Source organism: Falco rusticolus, chromosome 8 (assembly GCF_015220075.1).
Source record: "Falco rusticolus isolate bFalRus1 chromosome 8, bFalRus1.pri, whole genome shotgun sequence".
Classification (NCBI taxonomy): Eukaryota; Metazoa; Chordata; class Aves; order Falconiformes; family Falconidae; genus Falco; species Falco rusticolus.
In genome coordinates this window covers 41,159,295-41,183,510 of record NC_051194.1, presented here as the reverse complement: position 1 = coordinate 41,183,510, position 24,216 = coordinate 41,159,295, and the positions used below count along the sequence as shown (strand labels likewise).

At 39.6% G+C, this 24,216-nt stretch overlaps 1 protein-coding gene across 1 annotated transcript in view; it reads right to left on the bottom strand.

The window, feature by feature from the left end:
• Nucleotides 1-24,216, bottom strand: part of SLC4A10 (solute carrier family 4 member 10) — a 127,462-nt gene that overhangs the window by 19,185 nt on the left and 84,061 nt on the right. Inside the window, 8 exon segments of the mRNA XM_037396620.1 lie at nt 1,577-1,738; nt 2,232-2,345; nt 2,590-2,751; nt 5,615-5,720; nt 20,500-20,745; nt 21,888-22,021; nt 22,207-22,381; nt 23,764-23,864. Coding sequence (XP_037252517.1) covers nt 1,577-1,738; nt 2,232-2,345; nt 2,590-2,751; nt 5,615-5,720; nt 20,500-20,745; nt 21,888-22,021; nt 22,207-22,381; nt 23,764-23,864 — 1,200 coding nt within the window.

The following is a 24,216-nucleotide window of genomic DNA, read 5'->3' as shown; positions in this document are numbered from 1 at the left end:
TTTGCCTGTAAACCCATGCAAATGCCTTTTGACATAAAAAAAGTAACTAAACTAAACTTGGAAGGGTTTGCTACAGAGACTGCCAAAAGCTGAAATGTGCACTATTCAGAATTTGCTATGGGAAGTATAAAAAAAGAGGGGAAAACGAGTTGGAAGCAAACAAATCATTTCTTTCTGAAGACAACTTTTACTTCTAAAATGGGAAGCGTCTGGGTTTATGAAAATGTAAGCCACATATCAAAATGAAAATGCCATCTTATTTGCTTACATTATTTAAAAAGGGGAATTCATATAAAGTCAAGAAAACTGAAAGAATCGACTCTAGCAACCTTCCCTCACTCCCCAAAAGTGCTTGAGTCTTATCTCCAAGGCACATCTTGACAAACTCAGAGATGTGTTAAACACAGATATTAGTTACATGCACAATGCACTCAGAGAAAGAGTTTAATTCTAAATCTTAACAGAGACACCTTTTTTTACCTTCTGACACATTTATGAGGAATGTATCTGCTAATGCATACAGAATCCGAGAGCATTTCCTCACATTCATACATGATCTGAGGAACCTGACATATGGGAAGAAAAGGAAGCATAGCAACAGGTGATGCTACACCAGACCCCAGCAAAACTAAAATGCAGCAAGACAAGGGGGCAGCCAGGAGGACCATCTGACTCCCAGATGCCAGTGCTGAAAAAACACATTCCAAAGCTTGGCAGCAAATTCCTGCATCTGTCAAGTTAACCACATGCAATGCTATGGATTGACATGAAGAGCCAGGCTGACAAAGAGGGCAAAAAAAGAACATATCAAATGTCACAATCATCCAAGAAGAGGCAGTGCAAAGTGAAGGTTGTAAATGCATTTGCTAAAGTGACTTGGGATTGGATTGCTGCTTATTAAAAGTATGTCAAAAAAAGCCTAAGCTCGCTGCATATACATGTACAGAAACCTGCTGCTAGATTTTGCCCAACAGTTTTTCAGAGGGGTGATGTCCCTTTTTCTCTCTCCATCTGTAGGCAACTAAAGTGTTAGAGAGCAGAGCAGGATGTTGTCCTATGTTGTTTTAGGAACCCATTGTGCCTCTAAAGCTCAGTTTTATTCTGTTCCCTTCTTCAAGATAGGAAGGGCATTAAAAAGAAAAATGTGTAGAACCACAGAGAAGGATCAAGAGAGGAAAAAACAATCTTAAATACACGGTAACCTCTGAATAGTTTTGCAAAATCAAAAAATCCAGTCCAGTAGAACAACACTGTCAGTATCTGAAGAGGCAATTAATATTACGGTACTTAAGGTAATTGTTAACTTCCAGATTTTTTTATTTAAGTGAATGGGTATCATACTTCTAATAAAGCATAGAGAATAAGCATTTTCTTGATTCAGAATCTCTGTTCCAAATTACATTCATAAAGACTTCTGCAAGGCAGCAAATGACTGACACAGGGCTCAGATACTCCACAGACTAGTAGAGGAAAAGCATAACAATTTAAAGGGGTGCTACATAAGGTGTAATAAACCAGCATACTCTAGTAGATGAAGCAGAAAAAGACAGTAAAAATGTAACTTTTGATGGAATACCTTTAGTTTGTGTTCTTTCCTATTGATAATGACAGCCGTGATCTGCTGGTCCATAAAGATAAGGATAGTACAAAGCAGGGCTGGAATTACAGCAGCTATCACTGTCCACCAAGGATTTGGCCCCAAAGGAGTAATAAACCAGCCACGATCATCTCTGGTGGGCTATAAAAAGTCATGCATAACCAGTCAGAACTCTAAGGATTATTTACAGTTCAACTGTACAAGAATACATAAGAAAACATTACTAGATTATGTTTTCCTTTAAAATCAATCTATGTAAGAGCACAGAAAAATGCTAGAACTTCCTATGATAGCAGAAAGAGAAATTACATATAATAAAATCATCTGGGATATTACAGACTTGGCTGTATTTGATACAATGAGCCCAGAATTTGGAAGGAGCCCCCCAGAACATTACATTAGTCTAGGATTTGGGTAATTGGAGCTGTGTTCATCCTCACACAGAAGACATTAGGAAGCATGAAAGAGCCTGACGGGAGAGGCTCACTTACATGGGCCACTAATCAGAGGTTGTACTTGGTGAGCATGAAAAATTCAGAATACTATCACTATTTCCTGATGATAAAAAAAATAATAAACCCACTATAGCACCTACTTTGTCAAAATAATAAGGCAGTACAACTTATCAAATTACCTTAAAAGCATTTGGAACCTGAAGTTTTGGTGATGGAATCCCAATGGCATAGTCAATTAAGACCATGGACAAAATAGTGAGAAAGACAGCAAAATCGCTGACAACAGATCGTACCTGCAATTATTGAAACAAAAATTTTAAATAAAACATTCATGTATGACTTAGGATTTCTTTTTTCTTCACTGTTTCAAGCCACTTTGTGCTTACAGCTAAAATCATGCTTATTCTGATACAATTTTCTAACAGAGAAAAGATGCAGTGTCCACTTCACCAGCAGTTAATTAAATTTGCAAGGCAGATGGGATTCATGCTTACACATGACTAATGACAACTTCTGACTTAAAAAAACAGCACACACCTTTGTTGGGAAGTATCGACTAGTTTTGAACTGCTTCAGTGTGGATGACAGCGTTACTGTAGAAAAGAATAAGATGACAGACCAGAAGAGGACGTCGGGAACATAAGGGCCGTGATGACCGCAGGCTCGTCCAACAAACTCTCCATGGAACTTTTTACATTCCTATCAGGGAGAGCAAAGTAGTAGTGTTCTAAAAAATATCTATGCTTACACATATTTTCTTTCAAATTGCTTCCTTAAATTGCAAGCAGATTGTATTACTAGAAATAGTAAAATCATTTTTCTATATTCATTCTTTTAAAAATTAAAACTCCTAATATTTGTATCTAGTCTGCATGCAAAACTCTCAAACCCTCAAAACAATCTCTTTTTTAACCCGTATTAAATTATGAAGTCGCTAAGACATACCATAAAGGCATTAATATAAAACCAAATTTATTTCAAACTGAACAAGTAAACATACTTACTTTCTGTTTACAAACACAGATTTGCACTTCTAATTCCTTCGAAGAGAGGAAAGTGAGGTTCAAAAGCTACCAAGAGAAAGGCTGCTCCTGGTGCATTCTCAGTAACTGATTTTTTGTTTTACCTTCGCAGCCAAGCAATTCAAGAAAAAGCTACTTAGAATGTACACTATTAGCCTAAAAGGAGACCAACACATTTAATACCACATGGGGGCAGCACATTCCACAAATTATCTTTTTCTTAAAAAAAGTGATCAGCTAAAATGCACCAAAATTCAAAATCCATAATATTAATTCTACCCAACATACTATATGATCAAATATGCACATATACTAGAAAACATGTCTAGTAATTCTCCAGTACTAGTAATTCTCCAGTACCATCCTTAGTTGTCTAAAATCAATCGTGTTCCAAGGTAACAAGCAGAGAAATAAACAGCTCTAAAAATGTGAGCTGCGAGCTCTGGACTCACAGTCCTTTCTTTCTCCTTCCCAAATCCCTCCACACTTACTAAGTAAAAACAAACATAGCACTCAGAATCAAGAGATTCCAGGCAGCAATATCCTGCCAGATCAGGATCTTTTAGTATCAAATGATCTGGGTCATTAGCTCATCAGACTTACGTCACAATACTGTGGCTTGACATGTTATGAGAAACTTTGGCTTTGAACAAAAGCTGGCTTGGAAAAAAACCAGTTGCTACTTGATGACTCTGACACAAAGGAGTGCGAAACTTTTAATACTGATATAGCAGTAAATCTGGGATAAATATCATGCACTTTGACATGAAATATAGGTTTCAGGTGGGGAAAAAATTTTTCAGGAAATTCCCAAGATTCTGGGACATCAAACAGAGAACTAGTCCTGGCCTAAGCTAGACCTTGATGTTGGTACAGCACAAGCATGACTTTCATCATACACCTACTGAAAATTATTTTGTCACCATCAGAATAAACACTTTGCTCACATTGATTTGGTCCTAGATAGGGGAAAAAAAAAAAAAAAGTTGGTCCTACTGTTGTTTCAAAGAGAGAGCGCCAATCTAGATCTTCAGAAACTTGAAACTTTTAAATCAGACACATGAAACAACAGGAAGAAATGAGCAGTAAAAAAGGCAGTGGGCTGAGACTGACCAAATATGTATAGACAACTAGGTCTAACCTTTTACTGCAGTTCTCTAGAACAGGAGAATTGAAGTTTCCTGATGATGTTTGCAAGAACTAAATACAAGAACGTATGAAAAATTGCAGTTATTTCTTTGACAACTGTAGGCATTCATGGGAAAAGTTGGTCAGTTATACTGCTACCCGTGTAAACCCAAGTTTCAGTAATAAGCTTTCACAGAAGTTTTAAAGGGTTTTATATAATGCAGCTGATCTTTTACATTTATAGTTAAAACAAAATCTGTTATTTTAAATCTCCTCGGCTGCAAATGTACTCTGAAAAACACTGTCAGAGATCTGAGAAAGTGAGAGGAGGAGTCTGCCCCTGCACAGATGCTCTTAGAGTGTGCTGCAGTTTTGAGAATATTCATTCTGGACTGCTGGAATCACTCAGGCCAGCAGTTCTCAACTTTCTCTCTGCTGTTGCCACACCAACAGAGTTGAGCAATCCTTGATACCAAGACAGAGCAGCCATGGAAGGCATCTCTAGCTTAACTCATGGTAGGAGGACACCAGTTCTGCATTCCTGCCTTTGAAAGAAAAAACAGTATCTGCTAGAGGTGGTCCACTCAATCGACTTCTAAGCATTTCATCTGGTTACATCTACAATGAGGTTAATTCAGCTGTAGTTTTAAAGGATGCCTTCAGTTTGGTGTCTTTTGCACTCAGTTGTCTTTGACTGTGCAATGTGAGAAAAAGTGATAGCCTGATCTCGATGTGGCATTTTAATCAAGTTGTAAGTGTTCCTTTAAGGAAGGCAAACCTGAAGTAATAAATCCTTTAAACACAGAAAAGTGTACTGTTTAGAAACAAATTATATATCCATGCAAGCTCCCCAAACTGTTTGTAGCTTGCTCCCCAATCCTCCAGAAGAAAATTACACAACTAAGACATACTTAACACTGAAGGTCTACACAAGAGAGAAATTCGGTCACTGAAGAGAAATAGTTACAAAATTCTCCCCTTCCTTTCCCCTTTATAGCCCCAACAGCTGTAGGAATGTTTTAGGGGAAATAAACATTTCTGAGTCTTTCTACACGAGGGAATTTTGGTTTTGCCGTCTGGCAGAATTTAGGACAAATCCATTGTCATTTGACATGTTTAGACTTAATCTCAGTCAAACTCTTGTGCTAGGGTGTCAAGAAGTTTCCAAAGCAGGGCACAAAATACCCATACTTGCTTTAATGTGTACTACCAAAGGCTGCAAAATGCTTACAAAAGGAGATAATGCTACAAAGTCTATGTTAATCTTTTTTCAGTTAAGTATATTATATGCCTTATTTGAACAGATACGATCAGAAAAAAATGGTATTTTTTTCAATATATTTGCTGCAGTAGGATAGACAACATTATTTATGCTTATGCCTTTATCTATTAAGTTCCAATATTCCACTTACTGACACAGTTAGGTTCCCCCATGGCACATCGGACGCAGATATATTGTAGTCCTGCCAGTATTGTAAGGTTTTATTGCTAGGATGTTCTGGTTCCATACAATTACATCTGAAGAGACAAAATAATATTTGTTCCTTAATAATAAAAGATGTATCAGATACCAATCCTAATTATCAATTTTATGACATATTGAAATTGTGCTTTACTTTGCCAGATAATTTTAGTTCAAATGAATCTAGTAAATGCATGCTTTGAAGCAGTTCATATTTCAGTAGCTAGTGCTATTACTACAGTATAATTTGCCGTGAAGTGCATATGCATATATAGTACGTAATGTGACATAATTAAACCACTGTCCACAGCATGTTTTTCCACTTATTTTCCTCCTGTTCTATTGACACTTCTGAGCACAGTTTGTAATACCGAGAATGTGCCAGTCCTGTTCCACCCCCTTATACCTAACACTTCCCTACGTGGGGATCAGATGCTATGCACAGTTCCAGGCTGATCCATTTCTCAAATGCAAACTCCCTGTATCCTCTTTCTTTCTCTTTACCAGAATGCCTTTGCGTGCAAATCTGCCAAACGGCCTGGTCAACTGTCAGGGCTCTGCAAGATCACCAGCACCAAAGGCTCTGTGAACTTCTGCGTCCATTGTTTTTCCTTTCCCCACAGCTGCTTTAAAAGCATGCTTTTCATTTTAAATTGTGTATTTTAACATATAAAACGTGATGAGGCAGTGTGGGAGGACAGTACTGCAAATAGGTAATTTAAAATCAAAATTAAGTCTTTAAGGCATCTGAAGCAACTGTGGGAGGTTTTTTCTTTGACAAAGCCTTCAAAATATGCAGGATACGCTGCAGGTTCCAAGATGTCAAGTGTGCTTTGCAGTTCTCTTTAAACTAATCCCACTTTAAAAATCCATAGTACTATCTATCCTACTAGTATTTTAACATGCTTATGTTGTCTGTAAATGAATTCTATGCTCTCCTCTCTGATAAAGTTTTCAGGAGCACTTGGGGACAGGGATAACACCTGGCTATAGAGCAGAGAGCCACTAAGCATACATTTGCATTCCAGTTCTAGAAGAGTATGAAATTTATTCACTTACCTACACCATCTATTTTCTCTGTGGCTGTTTATCTTTCCATAAAATGAGAATTCTCATCTCGTTTTGTAAACATTTTCTACATAAGTTCTACCATCTACATTATGAGTACAGAATAGTGCCACTGTATTTCAATTACAATACTATACATGTGACAACAGCTGCATTTAATATATACAGAGAGATATGCAGGTTGTCTTTGTGCAACTCCTAGCTTGAACAAAAAGCAAACAAAAAACAAAAAACCAACAGCATTCAGAGAAACAGAGGGCCTGAGCCAAAAGTCCTTGAAGTAGACTGAATTTTTCAAACATATTTCACGTGCTTTGGATCAGGCCCCTAGTGCAGGATGAATGTGTGTTTAATGTGTAGTTTAAAATACTACGAGATGGGTTAAATGAAGCACATTACTACTAGTGAGCTACAGTAGCATAATTAAGTCAGCAAACAGTACGTCTGTTATCGCAAGGGATTATTTGATGTTCATGCAACAATACAGAGGTGGCTATTTCAGGTTACTACTGTTTCCTGTGAGCACAGGAGCTCCCTGGCCCCTGCCGTCCATCGCTGATCGCAGACTGGCCAGACGCTGGGCGATGGCCCACTGGGGTTTGAATACAGTAGGCCAAGGTGACGTGGGCTGTTCAATCACAGTCACTTTCTCACTAGAAGGGAAGACTGTGCATGTCACCAACACTACATGGTACAGCTACGCTTGCTGCAAACTGCAAAGTTACATTTAAAAGTTAGAGGAGCCACAAGTTCTATTTTCTTACTCAGAAACATGACAATTGAAGCTACAGTTTAATACAGCTCAAGTAATTCACCTTCAGATAAGATCATTGCCCTGTTTATTTCCATATCAATACCACTTTCCCCCTTCACAGTGTTCCAGTCTGGCCTTTACAAGTTCATCAGCAATGGACTTGTGCAAACACCACCCACGCAGACCAAAATCACCCTGCACCTAGCTTTTGTCACCGAATGGGTGCAGAATTAGGCCCTAACCATAAAGATCAGATCCTGCATTCTCTTGAGAAGATCATCCAAACAATAATCTCATTGTTTTGATCTATGCATAACATTACATTGGTTTTGGTACTCTATGCTGATATTTTGATGTGAGATTGTATCATGGTGTAACCGTCTCCAGCATCACACTAATTGCTTAACATTATGGAAATATGAGATAGTAAGACACTCCATGTCCAGCCCAGAAAACACAACGGGAGGCACCATTCAGTGCCAGAACATACAAGATTATCTACCAAAATGTGACATTTCATAACAGATGTAATTGCTTCAGTGATAACTATTTCCTGACACAAGTGACCTGCAAGAAGAAACTCACTTATTAGTGAAATAAGGATTTCTACCTTAATCTTTTAAAACTTTTAGTCTCTTTGTCATTTTTAACTCTGAGAGGTCAGCTCTCAGGAGAAAATACACTGAACTGTTAATTACTAACAACATCTTTCTACTTTCCTGATAAAATATTACTCAGAAGGTTGAAATAAGTAAAAATGTATTGCCTCTTGGAGGTTCAAATGCTCTTAAGTTATTGTAAAATTGTTTAAAGTGCTGAGCACTTGCCCCCTACAAGAGAGTGTGGAGTTTATGTTATTATCAATGAGCGAGAGACTATACATACACCTATAAACACATTTTTTAAGCAACATATTCAGCTCTGAATACAGTACCAACTTAGCAACATACGCCCGTGCCTTTTAGCAATAAGGAGCCAGCAATCATCTCCATTATGCTAAAAGGCACAAAATTATTCCTTTGATTCTCTTTCATTACGGCTAGGAAGAAGCTGTTTTCATGGCAAGAATATAGGCAGGGAAGAACCTGACACTGGTTGTGGTAGCAAGAGCATAAGTGCCACTATAGTGGAAAAAAAAAAAAATCTCTGCTGCTAATCTCAACAATATACCCATTTCATCACACTGATGACAGAAGAATTCTTTTTGCATCTTTACACTTCGAGCTGCTGCCAGACATTTTGATCTCCCAGGAGCAATCCAGGGTGTCTAAACATGGGTGCCTATGTACCCCATAGTTATGTGTGACATCCATGATGGGTTGGCACATATGTCAGGCAGTCTATGGTGACTCATGCCTTTGTTTTCACAGCAGCTGGAGGCGCTAAGAGAACTAAAATGGCACGAGATACCCAGTCACCCTCCCTCCCTCCTGTATTTAAAATGTCTGTATTTTGCAACTAAGCAGAAATCAGTGGAGCTTACTTTCTTCTAGGGTATTTAAACATAATACAGCCTATTACAAGGTGGCTTATACATTTGAGGTAGACTAAAAAACTATTTCAGATGAGACAGTCTTCAGGAAACTGCAGGAGAACTGCCCTAAGATCAGAACTGACAGAAGAAGAAAGTAACAGAAGAATAACGGCCTGAGCCTGCTACCTAGAAAAATAACCAGAGCAAGGAGTCTTTATTGCCTTCACATCTTCCAAGGTGCTCAAAAACTCTTCGCAAAATGGGATGGGGAACAAAGGTAGGTTGGTAGGTTAGAAATAATACATTTTAGGACTGGCTGACAAACTGGTATCCTCTTGAGCCTGTAGCTCTCTCCCTTTTACAGGAGGATCAAGGCTTCAGCTAAATCTTTAGCACTAATCCAGCTGTAACAGTATAGGTCACTGATAACAGCCTCCCCCTTCTCTTCTTTGTCCTCTGAACCACCCCACATTTTTTCTAGTTCTTTTTGCTTTTGTTTCACAAGTCTCAATTTCATAAATTTCATTAACTTGAGGCAGCTATCATAACTAATGCTAATATTCAAGCATCACTTCCTCCAAGCTCAATACAGGTGCATCCCCTTAAGAAAGAAATCAAGCAAAAGGCGCAGAAGGCCTGCAAGGATGAGCAAGACACTTCTGACAAATCTCAAACAGAAGGAGGAAGTTTATGGGATATGGAAAAAGGGACAGGCCACTTGAGAGGAATATAGGGACGTTATCAGGATGTGCAGGGAGGCAATGAGGAAGGCTAAGGTTCATTTGGAATTAAATCTGGTGAGGGAGGTCAAGGACAAGAAAGGCTTCTTCAAGTGCATCAGCAGGAAAATGGTGATTAGGGAAAACATGGGCCCACTGCTGAATGAGGTGGTGCCCTGGTGACGAAGGACACAGAGAAGGCAGAGTTACTGAATGTCTTCTTTGCTTCAGTCTTCACTGCCAAGGCCGGCCCTCTCGTTTCCCAGAGAGGAAGTCTGGAGAAAGGAAAACTCTCCCTTGGTCAAGGAGGATCAGTTTAGAGATCACTTAAACAAACCTGACACCCACAAATCCATGAGCCCTGATAGCATGCACCCCCCGAGCGCTGAGGAAGCTGGCAGGTGTTATTGCCAAGCCACTCTCCATCATCTCTGAAAGGTCACAGAGGACAGGAAGGTGCCTGAGGACTGGAGGAAATGTCACTCCAGGCTTTAAAAAGGGTAAGGGGGACTCAGCTCATCTTGAAGTGTGTGGAGGAGGCAGCCAGCAGGAACAGTCAACAGGTTCACCAAAGGGAAATCATGCCTCACCAACCTGATAGCCTTCTAATGATGGGAATGACTGCTTGGGTAGACAAGGGGAGAGTGGTAGATGTTGTCTACATTGATCTCTGCAAGGCTTTTGACACTGTCTTCCATAACATCCTCATATGTAAACTCAGGAAGCGTGGACTAGATGAGTGGACAGCAAGGTGGATTGAGAACTGGCTGAATGGCAAAGCTCAGAGTTATGACCAATGACGCAGAGTCAGGCTGGAGGACTGTAGTCAGCAGTGTTCCTCAGGGGTCAGTACTGGCTCCATCCTGTTCAACATGTTCATCAATGACCTGGATGATGGGACTGAGTGCACCCTCAGCAAGTCTGCTGATACAAAACTCGACAGAGTGCCTGGTACCCCAGGAGGCTGCACTGCCATTCAGCAAGACTTGGACAGGCTGGAGAGTTGAGCAGAGAGGAACCTAATGAAGTTCAACAAAGGCAGGTGTAAGGTCCTGCACCTAGAGAGGAACAACCCCACGCACCAGTACAGGCTGGGGCTGACCTGCTGGAAGGCAGCTCTGGACAGCAAGCTGCCCATGAGCCAGCAGTGTGCCTGTGTGGCCAAGGAGGCCAATGGGATCCTGGGGCGCGTTGGGAAAAGCATGGCCAGCAGGTCGAGGGAGGTGATCCTCCCCCTTTGCTCTGCCCTGGAGAGGGCACAATCTGGAGCGCTGTGTCCAGTTCTGGGCTCTCCAGTTCAAGGGAGACAGGGAACCACTGGAGAGGGTCCAGCGGAGGGTTACAATTAGGGGGCTGGAGCACCTCCCTTCTGAGGAAAGGCTGAGGGAGCTGGGCCTGTTCAGCCTGGAGAAGAGAAAACTGAGAGGGGATCTTACCGATGTCTAAAATATCTGAAGGGTGAGTGTCAGGAGGATGGGGCCAGGTTCAGTAGTACCCAGCAACAGGACAAGGGGCAATGGTCAAAAACTGAAGCACAAGTTCCATCTGAATATGAGGAAGAACTTATTTACCTTGAGGGTGACAAAGCATGGGAGCAGGCTGCCCAGAGAGGGGGTGGAGTCTCCTTCTCTGGAGACATTCAAAACCCACCTGGACATGACTCCGTGCAACCTGATCTAGGTGAACCTGCTTTAGCTGGACCAGATGATCTCCAGAGGTCCCTACCAACCCTGACCATTCTGTGATAACTTCACTGTGCACAACATTTCCTACAACTTATCCTGTTTTTAAAGAACAGAGTTAGGATTTGACAACAGCAACTTCAGGACATCTCAGACAACTAGTGGTGGTCTTTGTTCCATGAAAGGAATAGTTATTACTGTCCTTACTAGCACCAAAAAGACTATCACTCTTTCTCTTGACAATCGGAAAGGGAACATGGCTTAGTAAACTAGAAACCTCTTATTTTATACGTAAATTTGGGGAATATTTTCCCTCTCCTTTGCAGATCAGCACTAGAAGATAAACATTGTTGCTCAACAACTAGTCAAGTGAAAGGTTTTGTACTAAAACCAGTTTCATCCTGACCATAACATTTTGTTTACTACACAACAAGAAATTTATTCCCTAGGCCTATCTGTTCAATTGAAGTTAACCTGGGTCTGGTGGGGGAACCCCTCTAATTTCCATCTCTTACCCCTGATTCTTCAGACTTGTTCTTCACCATTTTCTTTTCTTTAACCTGTCAATGTGTGCTCTCCTCCCCACACAGATTTAAAACATGCAGCATGGTGCTAGTCCATTCTGCTGCCATTACAGCCAACATAAGACCTTTAGACAAGAGCCTTGCACAGTGTTTCCATGAGTAAATAAAAGATATTTCAATGGTGCAGCTCCTTTGAAAGCCTCATGGCCATTCATCCCTAGGCAGGTGCCATTTTTCAGTATGCTGTTTTCAAGACTAGGAGGGGCACTCGCATTGATGATTTTATCCAATTCATAAGGCACTGTTTTGGAGCTCCTATTTTTCCACCATGCACACATTGCAAGCTACATCTATTTATACTAGCTAAGGATCTGACCTATAAAAGATGCAACTGCAGCTTCTTCATGATTAACCAATGTAGCATTTCCCCTTCCTAGAAGGGCAAAATCTCTTTCTGGCTCACTTAAGATAGAGAATGAGATTTCCTCAATATGAGTATTTATGTTATTAAAAAAATAACAGGCAAGTATGACAAATAAATTACAAAATATGCTTGTTTAAACAATACGTCTCACTGAATATTAGAGCACATATTTGGTAATATGAGGAGGAAGTTACAGAGTATGCTCTGCAAGTGTGCTGATCACATAATAGAGACAGAAAGAGAAGATGGAATGGAAGATAACATCACTAATTTTGTTTTTAAAGTAAGGTATTAGAATATATGCACAAGTATTCTTTATGTTGCATTTACAAGGCTAAAGGAAACTGTATCAATAGCAGAATGCTATGCCTGTTTAGGTTGTCTCCAAATATACCATCTTCATGTGAATTATGGACATTCAAAGTCCTTCTGTTTGTCTAACAAGTGCTATGGGAAGGGGACAACAGTATTGTACATGACAACTTCTCTGCTGTCTCACACCTACGACACCTGTATATCCCTGGCATTATATTTACTATAATCCTTCTCATGTCAACATTCATAACAATGAAATCAAAGTCTCAGTGGAGAAGAGACTGGAAACAAAATAATTAATACTGGTGGGAAATGGGCTTGTCAGTTAAGTTCTATTCTCAGTATCATGAAACCCTTTCAAAGCACAGCTGTCATTGCAAGACAAAAATTTTTCTTCATTTATTCATGAGATCTGCCATCCTGAATTAGACCATTGAGTCATTATGTTAAGTAGCCCATCTCTGATAATCATGAACATCAGTAGGCACCCACGTATATTCTCCAAAGCTGGAAGTCTATATAGTTTAGCTGGTGAAGCTGAGGAGGAAAACAGAAAGCAATGCACTCAGCGGCACAACAATTTCTCACACACACATAGAAATGAATCTGAGGGAGGGAAAATGATGTTAGAGTGAAAAAATCTCAGATAATAGGGTTTCTTTGGATAGTACGTCAGGAGGATAACATTCTGTCAAGAGGAAAGTCTAGAAAATAGATTTATATTCACATTGTAGTTTTGTCAGCCTCAACTGTTACTCATAAAGGTTGGTCTTTACTAGCTGCCTGTGCAGTATACAGTCCATACATTCTTAGCAGTACTACAATATGTAACTGCCATACGTAGAGCTTAACGTGCAGAAAAGTAATGTAACCACACAGGATATTAACAATTTAAATTAAAGTTTTCACTGAGAAATAGTTCTAGGATGTCACTTCACCCTGCTTCCAAAGTTAAAAAAGCATACAGCCAAGGAAAGGACTCAGTATAACACTGGTACGGAAATAATATACTATAATATACTATAACGCTATATGGTCAGCTTAAGTTTTGATTGTTCAGGTGTAGTGTATCAATACACATAAATTTACTGTAACAGAACCACCCAAGGATTTCACGTAAGCCATTCTAGATTTTGAAGACCTTGTGTAGACCAGCTATCAACTACAAACGGAGTGCTGTGGAGAATCACTTAACAAGGAGATCTCTTTCAAAGTGGAGGGGATGAGTAGTAGGACAGAATGAAGCCAGGCGGGTACTCCCTGGACTCAAAAGAGAGAGAAAGATAAAAATGAGTCAATTGGGTTGGGCAGACATAGGGAAATCCTAGAATAAATGGAATAAAGAAAAATAATTTCTGGGTTCCAGGGTTTATCAAGAAGCAAAAGGGAACCAGCAGTTAAACTCAATGATGGTGGTTCTATGGTTCTGAGAAGATGCGGGACATCCATAGGGGAGGACACCCAGGATATGGCACAGCTACTTAATTGTAGAAAAAACCCTATAAAATTCATATTCATATCTAAGTTCAAAGAAATCATTACAGAAATCAGAATTCAATGACATGTCTGGGATCCTAATGAGAAATTCTGTGCTTATCACCACTGACTTCTCATTCCACCTGCACCTTAAGTAATACAGGGTATAAAACAACATAATTTGCATCCTATAATAATATATTTGATTAAGTTACAGAGATAATTAAAGATTTAAAACTTGCTTGTGCAAACAGTGGTATGCACAAAACTAATCTTCACAATGCCTTCTAGAGGCAATGGTTTCTATAGCCTGCGAAAGATACTGAGATTGACATGATCTTGGCTCCTTAATTACATCAGAGTGGGATTTTCTACTCCTAATGCTTAAGTGCATGTCAATACCAAGACAGATTGTAATATGCATATTACTATGCCAAGAAATCACTTTAAAATTATTCAATGTAATCTGTTAATAATTGAGTCACTTCTGGTAAAGAATTATTAAAAACAACATGAACTCATCAGTCTGAAACAAGAATTTGTAAAAAACAAAAGGTATATAAAGTCCCAAGACCTAAGCAGCCTCACACTGAGAAATAACTCATCTTCTGTTTTCCAAGACAACTATCTTAAAATGCTCATATATTAAAGAATACTGGATTGCTTTCTATATTACATTCCTTTCACACACGACGCTTATTTTGTTTTCCTATTGAGAACCTCTGTTTTTAATCCAGCCAGTTGTAGGGTTCTCCTTTCCTAGGAAAAATTATATCCTAATATTTCATACACACATTAAAACTGATGTGCATTGCTGTTACAGACAGGATTCACTAACTGGAGATATATTTGCTACAGCAGTAGGAAAAAGCAGGAGGAGGAGAATGCAGAAATAAGGGAGTTGCTATGCCAACCTGCAAATGCTAATGGCATTTCAAATACAAAAAGGTCACAGGAGGGAGAAAGGAGGGAGAAAGGAGGGAGAAAGGAGGGAGAAAGGAGGGAGAAAGGAGGGAGAAAGGAGGGAGAAAGGAGGGAGAAAGGAGGGAGAAAGGAGGGAGAAAGGAGGGAGAAAGGAGGGAGAAAGGAGGGAGAAAGGAGGGAGAAAGGAGGGAGAAAGGAGGGAGAAAGGAGGGAGAAAGGAGGGAGAAAGGAGGGAGAAAGGAGGGAGAAAGGAGGGAGAAAGGAGGGAGAAAGGAGGGAGAAAGGAGGGAGAAAGGAGGGAGAAAGGAGGGAGAAAGGAGGGAGAAGGAGGGAGAAAGGAGGGAGAAAGGAGGGAGAAGGAGGGAGAAAGGAGGGAGAAAGGAGGGAGAAAGGAGGGAGAAAGGAGGGAGAAAGGAGGGAGAAAGGAGGGAGAAAGGAGGGAGAAAGGAGGGAGAAAGGAGGGAGAAAGGAGGGAGAAAGGAGGGAGAAAGGAGGGAGAAAGGAGGGAGAAAGGAGGGAGAAAGGAGGGAGAAAGGAGGGAGAAAGGAGGGAGAAGGAGGGAGAAAGGAGGGAGAAAGGAGGGAGAAAGGAGGGAGAAAGGAGGGAGAAAGGAGGGAGAAAGGAGGGAGAAAGGAGGGAGAAAGGAGGGAGAAAGGAGGGAGAAAGGAGGGAGAAAGGAGGGAGAAAGGAGGGAGAAAGGAGGGAGAAAGGAGGGAGAAAGGAGGGAGAAAGGAGGGAGAAAGGAGGGAGAAAGGAGGGAGAAAGGAGGGAGAGAGGAGGGAGAAAGGAGGGAGAAAGGAGGGAGAAAGGAGGGAGAAAGGAGGGAGAAAGGAGGGAGAAAGGAGGGAGAAAGGAGGGAGAAAGGAGGGAGAAAGGAGGGAGAAAAGGAGGGAGAAAGGAGGGAGAAAGGAGGGAGAAAGGAGGGAGAAAGGAGGGAGAAAGGAGGGAGAAAGGAGGGAGAAGGAGGAGAAGGAGGAGAAAGGAGGGAGAAAGGAGGGAGAAGGAGGAGAAAGGAGGGAGAAAGGAGGGAGAAAGGAGGGAGAAAGGAGGGAGAAAGGAGGGAGAAAGGAGGGAGAAAGGAGGGAGAAAGGAGGGAGAAAGGAGGGAGAAAGGAGGGAGAAAGGAGGGAGAAAGGAGGGAGAAAGGAGGGAGAAAGGAGGGAGAAAGGAGGGAGAAAGGAGGGAGAAAGGAGGGAGAAAGGAGGGAGAAAGGAGGGAGAAAGGAGGGAGAAAGGAGGGAGAAAGGAGGGAGAAAGGAGGGAGAAAGGAGGGAGAGCCCAGATCAAAAAATACATGTATTTTACTTAATAAACAATGCAGCTGCTATATTTAAATTCCTTCAAAACTATGCAGTTTAAAAAGAAAAAATTGCAACACAGTAGCACACTGAAAATCACATTGTCTTTGCCCTTCTTTTGATTTAGCTCATAAATGCCTTAGTTTTTATTGTCCATGTCATAAAGGTGGTGTTTTAAGAAAAAGTCACAAATGAATGCTGCATGGATTTGCCCTCAAGTAGATCACCTGACGATTAGGGCCAATATTTCAACACAAGAGTAAGAAACAATTATAATAAAGAAAATGAGTAAAAAGTGCATTAGGACTAGTTCTACATTAATTAGGACATGCAAGTAAAGATATTTTTGGCTTTTTTAAATGCAAATCTATAACAAACTCAAACTCGTATCTTCTACCTCAAATGGTAAAATGGTAAATACAATTTTTTTTAAGAATTTTTTTAGGAGGGCTTTCAGCTGATTTTCAAATATTTGGGTCCACTTGATTTTTAAAAAAGAAAAAAAAAATTCCCAACTGTTCTGAATATTCTTTCTATATCTCTAAGGCTTGTTATGGCAGATACCCCTATACTCATTTAAATGTAGGAGGAGGTGCATGCAGTACAGTATTTCACATCAAACTCCTGCAACAGAGACTGTTTATGACAGAATCCAAACCCACCCAAAATACAGAATGGGTTTTCTTTCCCACTTGAAATATGGTTCCAATCTGGCGAAATACATCAACCATTTTAAATTACTATTTTCTTTGTCTTTCTGGTACTCCAAAGGACAGTACTAACAGCATGCCGATGACTTTTCCTGGGTCAAACTCACCAGGGCAAAGGCAACAGTACTGGGATGTAGACCGACTACTTGTGGACATCAGATGATCCTCAGAAAGCCCATGGGAGAAGAGAGGGGGGCTGGGCCACAGCATACACTGAAAGCTTCAAATGTAAAATGTTCCTGACCTATTTATCATCTAACTTTTTTAGTTGGCAACAGGCAGAACACAGATAACACAGAAATTTTAGAGTATAACCTGAGTTTTCTAGCACAGAATTGCAGATCCAAGATAAAGTTTTACATTAGCTTTGGCTGAGCATTCAAAGAGAAATGAGTTACTCAACCTTTTGAAGTTCACCCATTGCTAATTAAAGAACTGCCAAGGCTTTACTAACAATTAAAAACTTGTCTTTAAAATCCCCGAAGAGGAAAATGCAAACAGCTGTTTTAATTAGCAAAACAGCAGATACTAATTAGCTTCTGTAACAGAGTATGCTGGTCCTTTAAGGACAGGACCAGTTTCAGCCCAAGTTTGTTACCCATTTAAACTACAAGTAGAAGAACTGGAGTCAGATGCTGCAGAAGCAGCTTCTAATTCCTTATGAACGTAATATTCCCCAATTTCAAGTACACAAAAATGAGATTTTTATTTCAAGTAAGCTTTTATGCTTTTTCATCTTCTGGTTTCTGAACCTTCTGGAACTGAGATGTGTACAGATGTTTGAGGAGGAACCGAGAGTTATTTGAAATGTTTTATCTTATGATGATCCCATGGAGATGGATGATAATTGTGGTATCTTCATGTTCTGGGCAAATGGCCACTGTGTCTGGACAGAATAATTAATACATATGTATCTGCCCAGCAAGCCCGTGGAGTTCAGGTTGCATGAAGCCTGCTGTGAAAGCACTGGGGAACTGATTGTAGAGTTGCTCCAACAGGCCACACCACTTTCCCAACCTGTTGGGGCTGGTTCTAAACAACAAACAAAAACTTGGATAAAGGAGAAGGGAGGAGCGAGAACAGAAAAGGCTGGAATTACTGTTTTGCTGCGTTCAGAGCACAGATCCTTGGAATCGGCAGATGTACTCTTGCAAGACAATCAATATGCATACTGATGTTTCCAACAATCAGTTTTAAGGTTAAAAAAAAAATATATATAAACCACATCCCATAACAGCTATGCTGCTGATAACTATGTCTACAACTAGTCATTTTGGTATTAGTGGGGTCAGTTGCCATGGACATGATATCGATAATAAATAGTATAGTGATGCAAGTAGAAGATACAACTTAAATGCCAACAGTGAAATGTAATGCAAGAGTTTAAAAGTCAGTTTATTTGTACTATCTACACAGAGTGAAAGAATAACTGAGAATATAGGTATGAAATGATAACCACATAAATAACTACATAACTATTATATCAAATAATTTTTATAGCTATATATGTGTTTGAAACAACCAGGCAATGGTTAATTCTTCCTTCCAAACACCTGGAAGACACTTCTTCAGGAACTGTGTTTGTAAAATCTAACACCATAGGACAGGTCAAGTAAATATCTCTAATTGCAGGACAACAATTGCTGCTGGTTTACCATTCTGCGTGCTCCACATATGTGACATTCAGTGAAGACAGTTAGAAAAGGCAGGCAGCAAGTAAAAAACACCCTTCAAAAATCAATTTGGGATTCTGATCAATGACTGGAATTTTAAATAAAACCAAAAACGTTTATTTGTAAACATAAGGATTATGATGATAAAACACTTTCATAAAATATAGAGATACCTACCACTGTACCCCTATGCAAGCAAGACTGTTAATCTTACTTCTTTGAAATCTCAAGCGACATCATGGGATTCAGCTAACCACAAATAGAGTTAGCTACCCAGAAATCCATATCTCTATTTGTGTTTATGCTTTCCATTACATATCTTAACCTCTCAGCTCCGCCCGCTAAATGGTTTCTGAATGTTTTTTTGTCTTTGCAGAGTATTTCAACATCTGTTTTTCAAAACCATATGAGAACATCATATTCTCTTTCCCTTTGAGATGACTACTTTGAAGTGGAAAAAAAATTAATCCATAAACACTGTGCTATATGAGGCTCTTTAGAGTAAAATACCAACTTCAAACAAGTGAAGTTAAATAAGATCAGCATATAACCTCAGTTGCATGCATGGTCTACTCTTGAAGCTTATTGGTTTCTCTTCAAATTAATATTCTTTTGTCTACTGATTAAACTATCGGAGAGGAATATTTTTTCAGTATGATGAGAGAGTATATCACATCAGAACTACAGTTTCTATAATTTAACTTCTGCGTATTAAGGTGTATAACATGCATTCAGATTCAGGACTTGCTAACTATTTTTCCAGTGATAACATACACAAAGCTCAAATGTTTTCGCAGTTGCTGTGTTTTGTTTTCCCAGCTTAAAATGCAAATGAGACATTTGGTTGAGACGCTCTTGTTTTTCCAGTGAACAGAAGATGTGGCACTGTTCAAGCATTGTTCCTTTTGGGCTCCACCCTGCTCATGCACAAGGTTCAAATAGGTTCAGTTAAATAATAAAAACATTTCTGGAGGGCAATCTTCTCTGAAAATGCTTTTTAATGACATTTTAGTTGCTGAGGTGACCAGGTGTAATTGGCCTCAGGACAGACTAGGATCTTGTCTAAACGAAACTATATTGATTAAAGCCATTCCCTTTTTTATTCCCTAAGTAGAATATTACCTGTCAAAACTCCACAATAATGTAAAGATGCTCAAACGGAGTCATTAAAAATCTTGTTATTAAGAACAAATTGACTACAACAAAATCAATCACCAATGAGAAGCACCTAACAATTCCAAATCTACTTCAGTTCCTGAAGCTTAAACCTTAATTGCCAGAGAGGTTAAAATAAAAGAGGTACATCAAATTACATCTTTTTTAGATAGGTCAATGTTTCAATTTGGAAAGAAAAAAACTCAAACCATATAAATATGATATTAAAATGTTGCCTGAAGACCCAATAAAATACTATAAATCATCAGAACAAGGTTATAGCAAAACATCATTGAGCTACACCTCATTAAATAAAAATGTGAATACAGAGCTAAAGCTGAGGTCCCTTCAAGTCCTATTTTTTATTCCAGGACTCCCTAAGTTGCATGTGTGTAAACTTTTCAAAGCTCCAAGATATTTTTTTTTACTTATCTTAAGTAAATGTGTACTGCTTGTACATATACCCTCAGTAACTACTACCTTCATATGCCAGCATCATGCCTAACTCAATAGCTTCCACATGTTAAGCTTGCAGCTGCTGCAAACTTTTCCTGCTGTGCACTGGTTTGTGTTCTTTACAGAGAAAACATAACCTATGAAAAAAAAACCAACCCAGTGTTAACAGAAGAAATCTTACTTACGAGTACTTTGTCAGCAGATCCAAATCATTATGCATGTTGATTGGATATGTCTCACTGAGATGAAAGAGCTTCTCTAAGGCCTCATAAATGAAAATTATGCAGATAAGAGAAGCAAAAGCTTCTTCAGTAAACCGGGTAATGTAGCAGACTAGGGAGCTTGCATCAGTTGCAACAAGGATGATGCACAGGATTGCAGTCCACAGACCAATGCTAGCTCTCAGAGAAAGGTACGACAACCCATACTCTCTAAAAAAAAAAAACCAAAAAATTAAACAGTTTCTCTTTTGTCCAACCATAGTAAATGGAGAAGAGGCAGCTCAAAAATTTCCTTTCACTAGGGATGTGCAATTCTGGGGACAGTCTAAATCAGAAATTATTTACATATTGTGAACTGAAGATACTGTCAAATCACCTCCTGACTTGAACTGTCCTCCCAATTAATGGGACGCAAAGATCTCTGTCTCTACTAAAGTGAGCAAGCAACTCTGAGAGTAATCACACACATGAAGTGTGTAAGGTCCACCCACTTTTTATCCCATATCCTGCCTCGCGAACAGCCAACATCTGCCAATTTCTTAAGCTGCAAGAATAGCTATAACAACAACTGTCATCGATGTCCTGTGTGCTTATTGTATATGATTATAGAGCTCCAAACACATTGGGTGACATTAATCACAGAGAACTGAAAGGTCTACCTGAAGGTGACAAAAGAGTTTTTGGGCTGTTAGGCAGGGTCTCCTACTCTATGTTGCTCAGGAGGTTCAAGAGATCTTGGTGCAGAAGTCACAGCAATGAGACAGAAAAGCAGAGAAGATCAGAGAGAAGCATGATGGTTGCCAAGATGCAGACATAATTTTTACCCACACTGTGGCAGAGGCATGTCATGTATAGCACATTAACATAAATGTGGGGATATGCTGTTCTGGCATGATGCTTCACTCCTCTGCTTGGGGGGAGGAAGGGCAGGGCCTATATTAGTGACCACTGAAAGATGGCACCACTGCTACTGCACTGACTTCCTGGGTGAGAAGTAACACTTTTTGCATGAGTTAGGGATGAGGTAAACCACAGGTTTAAAAGTATTGTCTCAGAGTAGAAAACGTTACCAAAAAACTCCACCAAAACAAAAAGCATCCTGAAGCTTGCACTCCCTTCAAAACAGTTGTGTTTTTCTAAACAAACAAAAACCAATTTAAAAAACCCATCAATCTTTCTGCATTACCAATCACTCGTCTCATTCACTGCGTAATCTTCAGGCTCTGAAAGCCTAAGCAGTGCACTCCAAAACAAACTGTTGATATTCTACGGATGTTGGAACTTTGGGGTCAGTGTCTCTACTTTTACCTAACACCACCCAAGGGATGATGCATATCATGACCTTCACTTACTTGCAAAATTTGAACAAGATCTTCTCAAACACTAAAACTGGTCCAGTGCTGCCAAGTATAGTGAGAGGCTGTCCACCAAAGAGAGAGTAGGCAATTCCAGTCATGGATGCTCCAAACAGTGATTCTATCGCACTCTAAATGTGATACAGAGAGATGTGTCCATACATTTTCAAACAGGTTCTTTTTGCAATGTCTTAGTCTGTAGCCTTCTAAACATTGAAACACCAATATTTAAAGGTGATTCACACAACGGTAAGAAAATACTAACCACAACCCTAGGAATGTAAGTTTGTTTTAAAAGTTCAGGTTTAACACATACTATACGACCTTCAGTTGCTTCTCCCAGCAGACCACCAAACGTGATGACAGGGGACATGCAAGCACAGTAGAGAAATAAAAATGATGCCAGACACTGCAGACTGAGAGCATCCCTGAAGTCACTCCAGAAGAAGGGAGCTTTTCTTTTTATATCTAAAATCAATCCTCCAAAAAATCTGAGAGAGAGAGAGAGAGAGATATCAAATTGATTAAAAAGGCATACCAAGGTTTCTTCCACAGTACTGCTTTAAATATACTGCAGAGAAGCTACTGTCTCTTGATCAAACAATACATCATCTTATAATTCATCCTTCCCAGAAAAAAAGTCTCTGGGAACACTGTCTTCATAACTTTAATCAGAAAGTTGTGTTTTTTAAAAAAAACTAATTTGTATGTTTCTTTTATAAAATCTTCATCTGATCATCCAGGCCCAAAACTCCTGAACAGTTGTTAGCCCCCACACATAAAATCCCATTTATTGTGTGAAATTATTCTTTGCATTTGTTTAATCAGAGAGCTACCACAGTGCCCCTCTGCCCACACGTCTACATATACAGCTTCACATTTTTTATTTGAGAACCTGTTCCTAAATACACTTGATGATAGAACTGAATGTAGGCCACAATTTTCCAAGGACAAGAACTGTCATCTTTTGTCATTTACACTATGCTAAATATAATCAAACACTTAGGAACAGACGCTCCCTAACAATATACCATACAGTTAAAGTATATATCCCCACAGTGCTCTTTTCTAACAGGCATGCAATGTATCAGATGTTGCTGGGGTAAAGAGGAAGACAAAGTGCCACTGCCTCCCAAATATCAGAAAAATTCTTCAAGCTGTCAATCACCAGGTTCACCAGTGAGGGAACGGCTTACAGCCAGACTAGCCATCACCTCCTCTGCCCCACTGTGTACACCAACAGTTCAGCTGAATCTTTAGCCTTATGCAGGTAGGAACGATGTTTAAATATCAAGAGGCAGCAAGGTAAAAGAAAAGTCTGTCGCACAACTGCAGTGCACTAAGGCAACCACTGACAGCTGATGCACTTACACCACACAATAATAGTCAAGAGAACATAAGTGTTCCTTGGGGCAAATTCTTCCAATGTGTGTATATTGCAGCCATCATGGCAATCATTGCTTCACGTACCAGGACATACTATGTTTTTTTGAGGTAAAAAAGAAATGCTAGAGCTGCACAACCCAGAAACTTCAACTACAAAATAGTTGAAAGCTTTCATAATATCCCCAACTTTTCCTTTGTGCTGTACAAAAGAAACATTAATTAAGTTTAACAGAGGTCTGACCTTTATAAATAATGGAGAAAGGAGCCTGCAATAAACACAATGTGAAAATTCAAATTCTCTTTCCCTCCCCGCCTCTCTGCAAATTAGCATGTATTGCTTTTTTCCAACTGTGTTATGCAAATCAGGAAAAAAGTCTGAAACAATCATATGCCAAAGTCAGTCATTTGAGAGAAAACCAGACCATTATGATTCCTTTGGAAGTGCATCACTTATAACACTGAAGATTTTGCATATGTTTTCACTAACTTTCCAGTGCGTTGCAGTTCTGGTCCAGAGTGTCCTCCAGGTTGTTCTGCATCCCCATGGGCTGCTGTTCCATTTGGCACTCCTGGGATCTTACGCTTCTCCTGCCAGGAGGAAAAGATACTTCTCATGGGTCTTACCAACCAAAATATAATTTTAGCAGAGGAAACAAGCTTTGAGAGTTGAAAGACTAAACATGTACATTTTATTGTAAGATTCATCAACGTAACTGCTTCATAGCTCTCGAGGAGTTCTATAACAGAAAACAGTAAAAGGAATTGTGGTCCAAGAAATCTAAAGAATTGAATGCAGAAAATATTTAAAAGAGCAGTAAGCCAGGCTGCTTTGATCAATTCCTGCAATAGTCTTAGAAGAAAAGCAAACCATGGATGTTCAGATTAATCAAAGATGTTTATGACCAATCACCCCTGAATTTAAGACCTTCAGATAAAACTA